Raw genomic sequence first — 15,524 nt, 5'->3', positions numbered from 1 at the left:
AAAGTTAATATTTGGAACAGTAGGAGAGAAAGAGCTATAGGCAGAAACCAAGGTTTGATAAAAAACATAATCATTGAGCCTCCACTCTTACAGGAATGAAAGAAAAAAAGCAATTACTTTCCCCTAAAGGCGTTAGGAGGCTCTTGGTGGAGGCAGAGACCTCTTAGCACAGAAGAACCAAGCTTGGCCAGGCTGGATGTGAGGATCTGGGTTAAGCAGATTGGGCAATTAAAGTGGAGTATTATAAGTGAAGGAGGGGAGTGAGACAAACAGTTGGGTCAGAAGAGTCTACACAGCCTGTCTCCCATCCTCCCAATAGACTGCACAGCCGGGTGGGAAGGGCATGGGGAGCGCAGGGTGTTTGCTGACAGACTTGCTAATTAAACACCAAAAGGAAATGTTGCTTTGCCAGTAGTGATGGCTGTTCCAACGTTATCAACTGCAAGCTGGCTGCCAGGAGCATCCTAATTAAAAATAAACAGTTGTGGGATGGACTGGGAGAGTGGGGACAGGGATCCGCCTGGGTTCCTTAGGACTTCTAGGATTGCTCCTAGGGGAAAGTCACACCCTGGTCACCTTTAGGTCCTTTTCTCAAAGGAGCCTCTGTCACATCACAAGGTGGTGTGATGTGTGCTTTCTGACCCCCTAGATGCTGGGGGTGACAGGCAAACAGACAGAGCCTCTAGGAGCAGCTTGTCTGGTGCCTTCAGCCCTGGGAAGGAAAGGCTGCTGAGGGGATAATGGTTTCGGCCGGATCTCTTCATTGAGGGGACAGCTAAAGCCCAAAGCCTCTTCTAAGAGCGGTTAGAATTTCATCAGAAAGCAAGTCTGGTCACATGAGAATTTCTGGCACTGTGTGCATGGCAGGCTGGACACCAGCCGGCCAGAATTGAGTGAGTGGATCGTATTGGCTTCAGAGGAGGGGAAAAGTCCCAGCCTGGCCTGGGAGAAGGAGCTGGCTCACTCCCTGGGCCACTGGACTGCGGGCAGGCGCAGCACAGCTGCTGCGGAGCAACCGGGGCTCTGATGCCCTGAGCCCCCTTTCTTTTAACCCTAAAGAAAGTGTGTGGTGCAGGGACTGAAGACTGAAAGATGCCTAAGGAGTGCAATGCTTTCCACGCCCTCTCGGCAGCTCTGTGCTGCTTCTATCACCGCAAATCTTTCCTTGGAGTCAAGGTAGGTGTGGTTTTGAGATGAAGTACCTCTAAAATTCTTTTGGGGTCTCGAAAGCGTTTGTTTTCTAAAAGGCAGTAGAGAAAGTTTGCAGCCTGCTGGCTGTAGGGAGAGGCACTTGCTTTGACTGATGGATCTTCATAAGCCGCTAGCCGTGTGCCTCCCTGGAGGCAGAATCCAGCCGCACAGAAGGGGGCTCGCTCCTTATCTGTGTTTGGGGATGAAACTCTGTTTTTCAGGACACTTTTAGTCTCCTTGGGCTGAAATTTTATACCAAAGTAGCTCCATAACGAAGCTATTTATCTTCTTTCTCTTTGTCTCTCTCTTCCCTGGTTCATGATAAATGTGAGGTGGCTGAGCCCCTCTCTCCACTTAGCCCGCTGCTCCATTATGTCAATAACATAGACAATGTAGAGAAGCTGCCAAATATCTCCTTGCACATTGCGGCCAGGTTTCAAAACATTTCATTATTCAGAACTGGCTTTTTCTTCACTGCTCCCATTTTTAACCTTTGTTACAAGACCAATGCCAAAGGTTTTGCGCAATGTGTCAGTACACTATTGCGACGAAAATATGCAAAGAACCTCATTGGACTAATTCAAGACGAGGCCTGTGTTCTGTGTTGCCCACTTGCGACAACACTAAGAATTAAGATGACTATAGGCTCCCACTGATTTGGGGTTTGTCTGCCTTGGAAAAATCCTGTCTGCCCCGGCATAACTGTGGGCCTCATTTATTCATGGGAAACAGGAGGCTGAGAGCTCTCAAGGAATTCTTCCCCTGCCGGCGGAGCTCCCTCTCCTGAGGGACCCACTTACTCAGTGCTGTTGAAAAAGCCACAACAGGGTTATGGCTTCTTTCTTCTTAGTAATGCTTTTTAAAAATCTCTCAGGAAAATTTAACAGGAAAGCCTGTTAAAGGGAGAAAGACCCCTTTGTAGAAAAATATACCCTGGATGGGGAAGAGGCTCATCTTCCCATGATTTTACTGCCCTGTTGCAGTGAGTAGTAACTTTCTAACCACTCATCAAAGTTCATTTTTGTCTCTTTGTCAAGGAATTTGGAGGCAGGTGAGTAATCCATCATTGGTTAAAAGTGCTCTCTCCCTGATTTAGGAGCCCCTTTCTATCCCAGAGCCCAGTGGGGTGATTCGAGGACCATGTGGTTTCTGACCTAAATATGGATTGTTCTAGCGTGGGCAGATGAAGTCATGCCATTAGCAGTATTTTGAAGCTGTCAAAGATAGACTGAGAGGTCCCAGAGGAAAGCGTGCACTTCAGGGATTGGCAGTAGGTTTGTACTCTAATAGAAGTCCTTTCATAAGCCAACCGCTGCTAATTCAGAAAAGTATGACTCAGCATCTGGTATGTGAGGAAATAGCCCATAAATATCTGGGTCTGAGTGATGAGATTCTGTTTGGATGCCCCTGCTCCTCTGCTGTATGCCCCCGAGGCCTGAAAGGCACACAATGTATGGGCTTTGTCCAGACGGGCCTCCTTCAGCTTAGCCCTTCCCCGCCTCCCCACCACAGCCACTCTGGGTAATTGACTGTTGGTAGAAACAGCCTCCTTTCTCTCTGGGCTTTGTACCCCTGGATGGGTTACATCTTCATAACACAGAGAGAGGGCCTGACCTGCTCCTTCGCCAGAAAATGTAGCCTTCAGGTCCAACTTAGGGTTTCCCACTGACCTCCAAGATGTGTTTCCATATCTTGTTTTGCTTAGATAGTTGCCTGGGAAAGAAAATCCACTGTGCTTAAATCCCTCATCCCACCAGTGTTGCCCCAATGATAATGCTGCCTCACTTTATTGACTTCCACTGTAATTAGGGGTTTCAGGTCTTGCTGCTCATAATTAGTTTCCGTTGCAATTAGCTTCAAAATTAAATTGGGATTGATTGCCTGATAGCAAAGTGGAAATAAAGCTCCAGTTCTTGCCCATGGATGCTGCTTCTCCGGCATGAATTTCTCATACCAAAAATAACACTACGGTAGCCATGGTAACTTTCCATTTGGTCGAATCTATATAATCTCTGGAGAAAGTCGGATGTTATTAATAGTGTTTGTTGTATGGGAAGAAAACTAAAAATATAAAAGCTCCTTCGCTACATAGGAGACCAATCACACTGGTGCTTGCAGGGAATGAGATCTTTTTAGTGGAGATTTTGCAGAATTAAGAATATATTTAGGGGCCTCATGTGGTCACGTATACAAAGGCCCTGGAAAGGAATTAAATGGGAGGCCAAGGATGGAAGGGAGATGGAGGACACGTAGTCATTGCTGGCCATCTAGGAGTTGAGTCACAGAGGAGATTTCCAGCCACGTTGAGAGGCGTGATTTTAGCATCCCAGGAGGGGTTCACAGTGGCAGTCATTTCACAAAAAGACCACTGGATCCTGGGTGAGAAAAGGAAAGATATTCTGTTTATGCCCAATGGAAAAGAGTTTGAAATGAAGATATTCCCGATTCATAACGCTAGTGGAGCACATTCAAGTCCCAAAGTCCCTGGATGTCAAATGCAGTAGCCACACCCATGTGTGAGCACTCTGTTGAGTGCGGTGATAATGACAATTGAGTGATGGCTCCTGCTTTTGAAGGACTTACCAGGAAGCATTAGGTAGTAATGTCATTTCCTTATATTTGCAAAAGGCTTTCCAGTATCTGAGTTCCTTCACAAGTCATCTCACTAGAGTCTCAAAACCAGTTCTTTGGGTTGAGCAGGGCAACAGTTTACCTCTTTCCACAGAAGAGAAACTGAAGCTCAAAGGAACTCCCTGGCCAGACCATTCAGTGGCAGACCATGAGTAGAAATCAGGTTTTCTGTCCTCAAGCCGAATGTCCTTCCTATGATACCATAGTAAGACCATAGAAACCTGAAGCAAGGTGATATATTAATACTTTAGTTTGCAGTTCAGTTGGGAAAGAATAGTGTGAACTTGGTTTTCAGGAGAGACTGCAGGGGAACTTCAGGACTCTGGGTTTTGCAGGTAATCCTCCTGCAGGCCGTGGCAGGACCACCTGCAGCTCCTAGGGAACTACGGAAGGAGTCTCGTGAGAAGCTCAGTAGATGACATTTCTGGAGCTGGCACTGGGAATAAACTCCATTTCTCTGTTCCCTCGTGATTTTTCTTGTGTGTGAGCAGGAAGGAAAGGAGCTGAAATTTGTCACCTTATCAATGGATCCTCCTTCAGAAGGTTGGCATGGTTGTGTCAGGAAACTTCAGGGGAACCACAGAGACACAAATTACCCTGCAAGTGCAGAATAGCCACTTTTCTGAAAGAGCGTAAGCAGAGAGGTTAGAGTACAGAGTCTATGGATAAGCGAATCAGTAAGTCCCAGCTAACCAGAGGTCAAGTCCATTGACAGTGGTCTTGGCAATGAGAAGGCTGTGAATTTTAAGCATCTGTTTTCCTATACCTAGATTTGACTGTCCTTGGCAGCCACAAAGTTCTGTATAGTGGGAAGAGCTTAAATCGTGCTGTTGCTGTTGTTGTATTTTGTTTAACGTGAAATCGTTTCTCTTGCCCCTGAAAAAAAATATTGGAGCCTCTCTGAATACACAGGTATCCCGTCTGTTCATCGCAAGAGGGTTGGGTCCCTGGAACCTGTTTTTATCAGAAACTGTCAGAGTAAATGTGGCGGAGCAAAGGTCCCACGTGTTTTCCCTATGACTGGTCCTTTGGTCTGTCTGCTGTTGTGACAGCTTGGGCGCTAGGGATACATCTCAGTGTGGAAAATGGCCCAACTCCGCTTTGTCAGTGCAGCTGATGCACCATCAGTGTGAGCTGTGCAGGGTAGAAAAAGCTACTGGGGAAAGGCTTCCCAAGTGACTCAGCCCCTCCTCTTGGTGGGGGCTAGCTGCTCATTTATCTCTCCTGCCCTCCAAACAAGAGCCCGGCACAGGTTTTTTTTTAAGAGAACTACATGCATTTCATTGGCCCCTGGGAGCTTTGGGGATCTGGTTTCAGCATCACAGAAGGACAAGGGCTGTGTCCCAGAGCCCCCTCCTCACAGACCCCAGAGCTTGGATCCTGGCCGAGGTCTTGTTTTTGTTGGAGAGATGTGGGTGGGAAGCAGAGAGGAGACTGGGGTCCTGGGAAAGTTCTGTTAGCACCTCCAGGACTGCGGAGAGGTGGGCCTGTGCCAGACACTGCTGGGGATGCTGGGGAGTCGGAGAGCTCAGGCCACAGGGGTCTTCCTGCTCCTCCCTGTGAGAGGTCAGCAGCACCCTGAGGACCTCTGTTGTTGCTGCATTTAATGATCTTGTCAAGAACAGCTCTGAGTCTTTTAGCTGATACATATTTTGGATGTCCCCAGGACAGCAGAGGAGACTCAGGCTGACCTGGAGGGAAGGAGGAGAGAGGGAGAGGGGAGAGGGAAGAAGGGAGAGGAGAGGGGCCTCATGGGGTTGGACACCACTGCGTGTCTCTGTCCTCATCTGCCTTTCCAGTGTGTCCACAGCCCCAGGAGCTGCCGAGGAATCTGGCTCTGATCATGAGAATGTTACAGCTTATTTTTCTGGCTTATGAAAGAGCTATGATCAGTCTTCTAGTTTGTATGAACAACTCTCCCAGTATCCACTCTAATATGTGTGTACTTTTACAAAGGCAAAGTTATGCACAAAGAACCAACAAGTTGGAAAACTAGATTCTTAGTAAGATGGGACTAGAGGGTCCACTGAGCCAGCCTCTACTCGGAATTCACCTGCTCATTCCCCGCCACCACCCCACCATCCAGCTTGTGTATTGAGGGCCTGCTGAGTGCTAGGGAGACTGAAAACTCCTGCCCTGAAGGAGCAATTCCATGTTTAGTGGAGGAGATGGCCATGCAGGCAGCTCTCTCCAAGGTACCTGGTAGGTGCAAAGGTAGGAGGAGTACACAGCCTACTGTGAGACCCGGGCAGAGGGAGTTCACCCAGTCCTGGGCCAGGGAATGTCCTGGAGGTGTCACTGAACGTCATCTAAGAGAACAGTAGGTAGAAGAGGCGTGAGGGGATAGAAGGGCATGGGCTGATGTTGAGGAGTGGAAGGAGATGAGACCAGAGAGGTGGCGGGGGAACAGAAGGTGCAGGGCTGTGTGCTGGGCACAGAACAGTTTGTATGGGACGTGGGTGAGGATTTGGGGGTTGGTCCCTTTGTGTGTAGGGTGAGTAGATAGCATCTCCCTAGCTCATGTCCATGTCCTTGAAGCTTCCCATCGGCTCTGCTTGTTCTTGCTCAGCTCACTTCTGTTTCCCTCCCTCCGCCTTCTCTTTAAGCCCTGTGTTCTTTAACACTCATAATAAGATCGTTTCTTACTCCACAGCACCAGTTGAGACCATCAGGCGTAATATTTTTCCATCCCCACTCCCACCCCCACAAGCTACAGCTATATCCATATCCGTGATCCCTGCTTCCTTCCTCCAGCCTCCGAGGATGAAGTGTCCCTCTCCCTCACCAAGGCGGCTCCTGCCACCTGTGCCCATGGCCTCCTTCTTCTCAAAGACTCCTCAGGGGTCTTCAGCTGTCCCTCTCTACCGCCACTTTCCTCTTAGCTTATAAACATCTCCAATCTTTCCCTATCTAAAAATAATCTTCATTCCATGTCTTCCTTCCTGGTCCCTGTCTGCCTCCACTCAAAGCTCATTAACACGGCCTCTGCTTACTCATTTCCACTGGCCGCTCAGTCCCCTTTTCCCCACCAGTGACCTTGCCAAGGCCAGTGGATCCTGTCCAATGCGATTTCATTGGAGGTCTCTGTTGCACTTGACTTTGTTGGCCATTCCTTCCTGCAAGTCTGCTCTCTGGAACTCTAGGACACCACGTTCTACCTGTTCTCCTGAATCCTTCCTGACCAGTCCTACCCTCTTGTTATGGACTGAATGTTTGTGTTCCCCCCAGATTCATATGTTGAAGTTCTAACCTCCAGTGTGATGGTATTAGGAAGTGGGTTCTTCGGGAGGTGATTAGGTCATGAATGAGATTAATACCCTAATAAAAGAGACCCCAAGAGCTCTCTTGCCCCTTCTGCTATGTAAGGACACAACAAGAAGAGATCTATCTGTGAACCTGGAAGCAAACTCTCACCTGATACTAAATCCACCAGTGCATTGATCTTAAATGTCCCAGCCTCCAGAAATGTGAGAAATATATGTTGTTCAAGCCACCCAGTCCATGCTATTTTTATTACAGCAGCCCGAATGGACTAAGATGCCTGTTGTTTTAATTTCTTTTTCTAGGCTACCTTTTAAAAGCCAGCATCCCCTAGCTTTCTTCTCATACACCCTCTATATCCATCTCTTAGGTGACTGTTGAGATAAGATACCCGCTCTATATTGAGGATTCTCAAGCTCTGTCTCCTATCCAGCTCCCTTCCATGGCACCTAGATCCTAGAGCCTGGTGAGCCACTCCATCTAGATGGCCCACAGGAACCTCGGGCTCTACATCTTCTTCCACAAACCTGCTTCCCTCTCGTGCTTCCAGATTGGGGGCTGGGGGCCCAGTCACCCTCTAGGAGCTGCATGCCTCTTCTTCAGTGTATTCATCAGCACGTCTAATCAGTTACTAAGTCTTCATGATTTTACTCCTAAACATTTCTCTCATGTGCCTCTTGTTCCCTGTCTCTACCACCAATGCTATACTAATTCAGGCCTCACCTTCTCTTGCTTGGAATTCTTTGGTCGCTTCCTAACTGATCACCCTATCCTAAATCTTCATAGGAGGTCATTTCATTACTTTTCTATTTGGCATTTCTAGAGATGGAGAGTGTACATGCCCTTATGGCAAAACATTCTCACATTTAAACAACTCTAATTGCTACAAGATCCCTCCTTGCATTGAGTCAAAATCTATGTACCTGCAGTGTCCACCATATTCTGCAGTTAAATGTATGTAACAGCCCTTCAGATGCATGTTTTCCCCTTCTGTATTACGAGCATGTTTATTTTGAGCATGTCAGATTAGTTGGTGTGAGTGGGTACCTCGAAATAAGAGGGGAGGAATTCTGGATTCATTTCTCTAGGGAGTTGAACCAAGAATATTTGACCTGTCATCTTGGGACAATAACACCCTTCAAACCCTCAGATATTTCAACACTGTCCTCATGTTTCCTTTAAGTCTTTTCTGTATAGCCTAAATTTTCCAATTTTTCACATACTCTGGGAGACTTGGATTCTGATGTCAGTCAATCCCTTGCTCAATAATTCTGAGCAAATCATGAAAATTCAGGGTCTTGGTCGTGTTTTCTCTTGTGAGATATAAATATTCTTGCTACCTATTTAACTCCAGGGACAGGGTACAGATCATGAGTGTGGGTTGTATTGTGCTGGGTGCCTTGTCCCTCTAAGTCCAGTTGATGTTTCTGTGTTTCTGCCCATGACATGTATCATGGTGTTTGTGGTTTTTAAAAAAGCTTGTTAAATGAGATATGAGGTTGCAAACGTTTTTAACTCCTCTGGAAGAAATATACCTTTAAAATTACATGTGAGTTGTGCATTGGAAGTGGTAGAGTTGGTGCTTAGCCAAAACCCATCTTGTGACGAATCTTTTTTCTTTTAATCCTAACTTGAGGATGTTTTTATTGATTTTAGAAAGAGAGGAAGGGGGGAGGGGAGAAAGAGAAACATAGATGTGAGAGAGAAACATCTATCAGTTGCCTCCCCTGCCTGCCCCAATAGGGGATTGAACCAGCAACCTAGGAATGTGCCCTGACTGGAAATCAAACCCACAACCTTTTGGTGTACTGACGATGCTCTAACCAGCTGAGCCACCCGACCAGAGCTATGATGAGCCTTTTTTTTTTCTTTTTTCTTTTTTTTTTACTGAGAATCTACTATGTGCTTAGCCCTGACATATGATGCACTTTGTCCCAAAGCAGATTTCTGAGCCAGTTATTAGTCATGGTACTATTTTGGTGAGAAAGAATTTGGAAAGTCATTTATTCCGTACCCCGTGCTGGAAGGCTTTCTGAATCTTTGGATTTTCCCCTCTGTGTTGTGCATATCTCATTTTTTTCTTCCAATTACATCCCCTGCTGTCTTTCAGCCACATGCATTGTGTTTATTGAGTAGTGCCTCATTCATTCGAGGTGAGTTAGGAATAGGATGAACTAAGTTGATTTTGATTTTCTGATATTCTCATTGAAGGGCAAATAGGGCATCTGTCTTGGTGAATACATATCAAATGACTCATACTTTGAATTAAGATGTTGACTTAACCAGGTAAAATTACCAGTGGGAAAGATTTCTGGTTTGGACCTCCTAGCGTTCTGAGCTTTGGTCAGCTGGCCTTTAGACCCCTGTCTTCAGGCCTGCCTCAGCCAGGGCCATCTCTGTCTTTTCCTTCTCCATAGATGTTAACAAAGCACTGCTATTGCTGAATGGAATCTTACCGACAGACCCAGTGATTAATATTTCACTTGCATTGTCTCATTTAGCCTGCGTGCCAGCCCTGTAAGAGAGAGAGGTATTATCGGAAGTCACTCGAGGACATGGTTGGAGGGAGCAAAGAGGTTTAGAAGGGGTTTTCATTGGTCAAACTTGTACTTAGCTTTTGCTTGAAACCCTTTGTTTCACCAGCCCAATAAACCTTTTAGTGGAACCAGTGACCTTCGGCCTTCAACTTAAGTGCAGTGCATCCGATATCGCGCGGGGAGGAATCAGAACGCGGGGCGGCCTCATGGGGATGATTTGGACGCTGCTCCTCTGCGGGCTGCTCCAGGAAGTCATCATTTAATTGGATCGAAAGGGAAGGTACCCGCCACAGCTCTCAGCACGGCCAGATGTTAACAAACGGCCTATTGAAAATGTCATCGTGTTTCAGTTTATCTGTTACCCTTGGAGCTAAGCACTGAGGGAGCCCAGGGGTAAATACTGCTTTGTCAAGAGGGTAAGGAACGTGAAGGCAACCCCACTGGGGCCAGGTGGGGGTGGGGAGAGGTCTTACGGTGTAATGAGTGCCCTGAGCAGATTCTCCCCCACGTGGGAAGCCTTTGTGAAGGGAAGAAGCCACTTTGGTGTTGGGCGCACTGCATTCTGTCAAACTTAGATTTCCTCTAGCAGTTTTCAGAACGAAATCAGTCTCCCTCAGTGAAAAATAATTTTCAGTCCTTTGGTGTTCCATCCAAATAGAACTGAGCTTCAAAAGCAATAGCTTATGATCCTACAGGATGGGGAGGTATAGAGGAGACCTTGCCCAGAGGTCTGGGGATAAAAGGCAACAGGAATTTGACATCAAAGGGAAAAGTGGGTACTGATCTGAGTGACTGATGTAATTAGGTTAGCATGGGGGATGAAGTTACTGCTGCCTGCTTGGAGGGTGCTTTCAGACTCCAGTCTGCACAAATTAAAATTAAATTAGTCTTTTTCAATTACACACATGGAGAGCTGAATTTTTTTTCTTTTTTTCTTTCTTTCTTTCTTTTTTTAATCCTCACCTGAGGATCTTTTTTTTACCACTGCTTTTCAGAGAGAGTAAAAGGGAAGGAAGGAGGGAGAGAGAGAGAGAAGCATTGATGTGAGGGAGACACATCAACTAGTTGCCTCCTGCACGAGCCCTGACTGGGGGCTGGGAGGTTAGTAACCCGCAACCCAGGTAGGTGCCCTTGACCAGGAATCGAACCTGTGACCCTTCTCTAAGCAGGCCGATGCTCTAACCACTGAGCCACACTGGCCAGGGCACAGAGAGCTGCATTTTAATGGGAATTTGTGAGAACCTTGATAAGCAAGGTGTTCCATAGATATCCTCTTCATATTTCCCATTCATGATCTCTGAGCCTCTTTTGATAAGCCTTTGATAAGGTTTCATAATGAAATGAAATTTCTTGGATTTGGGCTCTCTAGGGTTCCGATGGCATTTTCCTGTCTGCGCCAGGGTCTGATGGCCCCTGTGCCATCATTTGTCTGTGAAAGAAAAATCATATATAGTAGGAAGATGAAGCATCTTAATATAACAGCAAATTGCAAACCAGTTTTTAGTGGCACTGGAGTGAGAATCTGGTGTAAAGTGTGGTGAATGGCACGGGTTTAATTATAATGTGACAAATGGCACTGAAACCCATCTGCAGATCTTTGCTGAAGATGAGATTCTTTCTAGGATTTGGAAAAAGAGAAGTTTACATCATCAAGGCATTTAAACATTAACATCAAATCAGTTGAAGTGTTTCAGAAAGCTAAAACTTAGTGTGATTTTATGAAATCTCTTTGCTACTGATTCCTTTCTCCAATGGGACCAGAAATGCTTGCTGCCCTCGATAAGGTGGAGAAAGAACGCCGAGAACTAGCAGACCTGCTTGAGGTTGATTGCTCTACGTTCTCTCCAGATGTCTCGTCTCCTCAAAGAGGCTGTCACCCTGTCAGGCCATGGACTCTTTCTCCCCATGACTGCACCCCCCTCAGATCTAGCCCAAGGGGCCAAGTGCACAGCGGGTTCTCAGTAAGTCCTTGAGCTTAATCAGAGGCATAGTGTTCTAGCGACTGTCAAGCTCTTGATTAAAATTGGCCTCCTGATTATTTCTGCAGAACTTCTGCCAACAGGGTGAAGTACGTGTGAGTCAGGAAGCTGCCTACAAAGGCCGCTGCGCTGAGCTTTAATGTAAGGATTGAAAGGAGCTGGCTCGAGGCAAGGGACCCAGGTGAGACCAGTGGTCCCCATTTGTCAAGAGCCCAACACCTAAAAGGCAAAGAGGCCCCAGGGACACCCTTAGGTCCTCTCCCTGCTGGCACTCAGTGTCTTTGTGTGAATTTGAATAAGGATCCCTTTCCTTAAGACACTCTATTGCCATCTGTCAAGCAACTCTTGTAATCAATAAGCAAATTTTTGAAGGCCATGTGTGAAGGGCACCTCCTTCAATGTAGTGAAGGTACTAGCACTGTGCTGTACTCATCCTGGGGCCCCAGGCCACCCTGTGACCATCGCTGGGTTGGGCCAGGCTGAAGTGCCCAATTGCTCCTGCCATTTGTTCTTTTGTCTACTAAATAGGAGAGAGAAAATTGGGATTTAACATTTTTTTCTCTTTGATCTTTTATTTAAAAAGCTAATTGTTTATTTAAGTGAAGGCTTTGGCTCTCAGCAGAGTTATTAGCCTAAGAAACTGTATTTGCCTAGCCTAGCACCCCAGTGGGAAAAGTTGGGTTAGTAAATTCAAGCCTTATTTCATTTACCTTTGTATTTTAATAAAATATTTTAGGCAAGCCATGAAGTCAGAGAGTGTACATAGAAGGTGACAATATATGAATTGTTTCATTTCAAGGCCATAGGTTTGCCACAAATGACATCCCCTTTCCTTCCATGCGACTTCAGATTAAAATATGCAAGGGTTTGTGCTAAAAGTTGCTGGACTTAAAATTCGTGGAGAACTGGATTTTTATTTTTCAGCCTGTGAGCAGGGTTAAGAGTGGCTGAAGTCATTGAGATGTATTTATTCTGGGGTTCACGATCAATTTATGCAAGTTTTCAAGGTTAAAAAATACCAATTGGAGCTCTCAAAGCCCTTGATATACTTTGGAATCTTTATGCCCTGGTCCACTGCTTGAGATTCAGCACAGGGCAAGGCTTCAAAGGGGCCAAGTTTCTGAAATCTCCAAAGAATCTCGGTTTTAGGCACATTTACTTGCAAGACCATCTTAGACAAAGCAACTCTAGCAAAGTTTCAGAATGCTTTGTATAATGGTTATCGAAAGGGTGTTTTTTCTTCATATGTTTACAACATGTATTAGGAACTGCATTGAAGCAGGCTTTGCATCGTCACAGGTCTTGCCAGGGTTCAGTGGGTTGAGATGAGGGTCTCTCTTTCTGGATTCTTGCCTTGCCCAGGCTTGGGCCACCTGCCAGCCGTTTACAGCACAACCCCGAGGGGTTTCGCACCAGCTCCGCAGCCAACAGGGGCTTACGTCTGAAATTAGAGCAGTTCTTCATGATGATCCAGAACGCCAGGCAAACTTACAACTTTGTTTGTGATCATAATTTCTGGATGAGATTTCTTAAAAAATGTGGCCTGTGGAGTTGTTTGGTACAACATGATGAGAGGCCTGGACTGTTGCTGGCCTCTCCCTCAGTTGATAAGCGGGTCCGGGGCAGAAGAAAGAAGCTCTTGTTTGAGAGCCAGTGGCATTCTGGGTATTGTGCCCCAGCACTCCTAACTAGGAAAGAATAGCCCAGGAGCCCCCTCCCCTCCCCATGCACACATTCCCTTCCCCATTTTTATTTCAAGGAGATGCATTGCCAACCTTGGTCATAGACTGACTAGAAAAAAAATGTTTTTAATTCACCAAAAAAAAACTTATCGTGGGACCTGGGTGAAAAAGGTGAAGGGATTAAGAAGTTCAAATTGGTAGTTACAAAATAGTCGTAGGGATGTAGAATACAGCATAGGAAATATAGTTAGTAATATGTAATAACTATGTATGGTATCAGATAGGTACTAGATGTATTAGAACACTTCATAAATTATATAAAGGCCTAGCCACTGTGCTGTATACCTGAAACTAATATTAAATTATATTGAATTCAACTGTAATTGGAAAAAAAAATTTTTAATTAAGAAAAAAACACTTATTGACTAAGAGTCCAAGGCCCTGAAGGACACCTAGTCTCCATACTAGGACCTCTCAGCCTGTGCAAGACGTGAAACTTTCTTGCACTCCCACTCTGTCACCTGTGCGCTGGGGGCGTATGAGTCAGCTGGAGCTAACTATAACCACACGTACTTGCTAATACTGAGATGGATGCATGCAAAGTGCTTGCCACCCAGGGAAGGTGCCTTCTCACAGGTGGTCATCGTCACCCTGGGCAGATGGAACCATTTAGTGCTACTCAAAACCCCAAGAACTACTGAGTTTGAACTGAAATGAACAGAATAAACAAACCTATGCCTAAGTAGAAATTGGTTGTTCCAACTTCCAGTTTTTTTATCCCGTCAGAACTAAATTATCAAAGGCCAGAGATCTCTAAAATCTTCTGATGGAATTTATAAGCTCTAAAAAAGTTTTAGTGAAGCAATTTTTGTGGCTGGGAGTCATCTTTGAAAGGGGGCACAAATTCCACATTGTTGCAAGTGAGTGCCGACTGCCTGCCAGGTGCTCTCTGTGCATTAGGTCAGGAGTCCTAAGATGTGGGAACTGCTAACCCGAGGTGCAGAATGAAACAAGAGAAGTCTAGAAAGTTAGCCAAGGTCACCCGTTCTTGACCAACCTTCTCCCCACCCAGTGACAAGGAAGCTGCCATATGGAGGGTGAGAGGGCAAGCTTGGGTCTGGTCAATATGTGTTTACTGGGCACCTGCTGTGTGCCAGGCACCAGGCTAGTCTCTGGGAGCCAAAGACATGGTCTCTGTCCTCAAAGAGCTAGTGCCCAGCGACCATATTGCCCCACTGCGTAGAGTCGTTTGGTAGGTTTCCCTGCTCACTGAGATAAAATCCAGCTAATTTATTGTGGTCTTCAAGGCCCTGGCCTGCCTTCTCATTCCCTCTTCTCTCCCCATTCCCCAGTCTGGACTTCAGTCCGGCCAACCATCTCTGTCCCTGGGTGTGATCGACAGGCAAGTACCTTCCCTATGTCGTCCCAGCTTTACTGGGCATACGTCTGTCTTCCCTTTGTCCAGTCCCTTTCCCCTAATGTTTTGCAGGGAACATGCCTATAATGTCTGGCCTTCCCTTTGCTCCTTTCCTGTTATTAATAGCTAGTTAATTACAATGGTATCAGAAGCAGGAATTTCTTGATCAGTGGAAGCCAATTTTGAGGATTCTAGTTTGGGTAATGAGGGCAGAGTTGGCTACAATGACCGGGAAAGAGGGAAGAACAGGCTTTGCAGAGAAGATGGGTTCCATTCGTCCATATTGACATCTGAGCTCTGAAATGGATTCTGGTAAATATTCCTACCTCGACACCAACCCAGAAGGACTGAAGGTGGAGATTTCATCAGCAGCACATTTCAAAGACTCTGACCCGGCCTTGTGTGTGCAGCCCCACCTCCGTCCAGTCCATTCTGCTCACTGCAGTGAGATCGATCTGTCTAAAGGCATCTTTTTTGTATCTGTTGCCTTCCTGGACAGAGATTTTTCTTTTTCCTGTAAAAAATTGTTTTTCAGTTACAGTTGACATGCAATGTTATGTTAGTTTCAGGTGTACAACACAGTGATTAGACATTTATATAACTTTTGAAGTGGCCACCTGATAACCAGGCCGAGATTTCCAGGACCCTGGAGTGTGAACGTCTAACCCTTGGCCTGCAGTATCAGGGCCCCCTGTCCAACCCCTGTCTTCCTTCTTTGGTCACAAGTGACAGGAGTCCAGTGCAGACCAGCTTAGGTGACCAGGGGAATTTACTGGTTGACGTAATGAGCTGGAGCTTAGCCATGTGCATGCCGTAGACACCCCAT

The 15,524-nt window shown here is 46.1% G+C and overlaps 1 protein-coding gene across 2 annotated transcripts in view; it reads left to right on the top strand.

Annotated features, from left to right (window-relative positions):
• The window catches only part of BCAR3 (BCAR3 adaptor protein, NSP family member), a 106,990-nt gene that overhangs the window by 55,763 nt on the left and 35,703 nt on the right, over window positions 1-15,524 (top strand). The window contains exon 1 of one of the 2 annotated variants that reach the window (XM_016197167.2): window positions 720-1,176. The exons of the other annotated variant lie outside the window; for it this stretch is intronic. Coding sequence (XP_016052653.2) covers window positions 1,093-1,176 — 84 coding nt within the window. The 5' untranslated portion in view covers window positions 720-1,092. Of the gene's footprint in view, window positions 1-719; window positions 1,177-15,524 lie in introns of those variants that run through there. 2 annotated transcript variants of the gene reach the window in all.

The sequence above is a fragment of the Miniopterus natalensis genome, chromosome 9 (genome assembly GCF_054644295.1).
Source record: "Miniopterus natalensis isolate mMinNat1 chromosome 9, mMinNat1.hap1, whole genome shotgun sequence".
Classification (NCBI taxonomy): Eukaryota; Metazoa; Chordata; class Mammalia; order Chiroptera; family Miniopteridae; genus Miniopterus; species Miniopterus natalensis.
The sequence above is the reverse complement of the archived record's forward strand: the minus strand, read 5'-3'. Positions and strand labels throughout refer to the sequence as shown.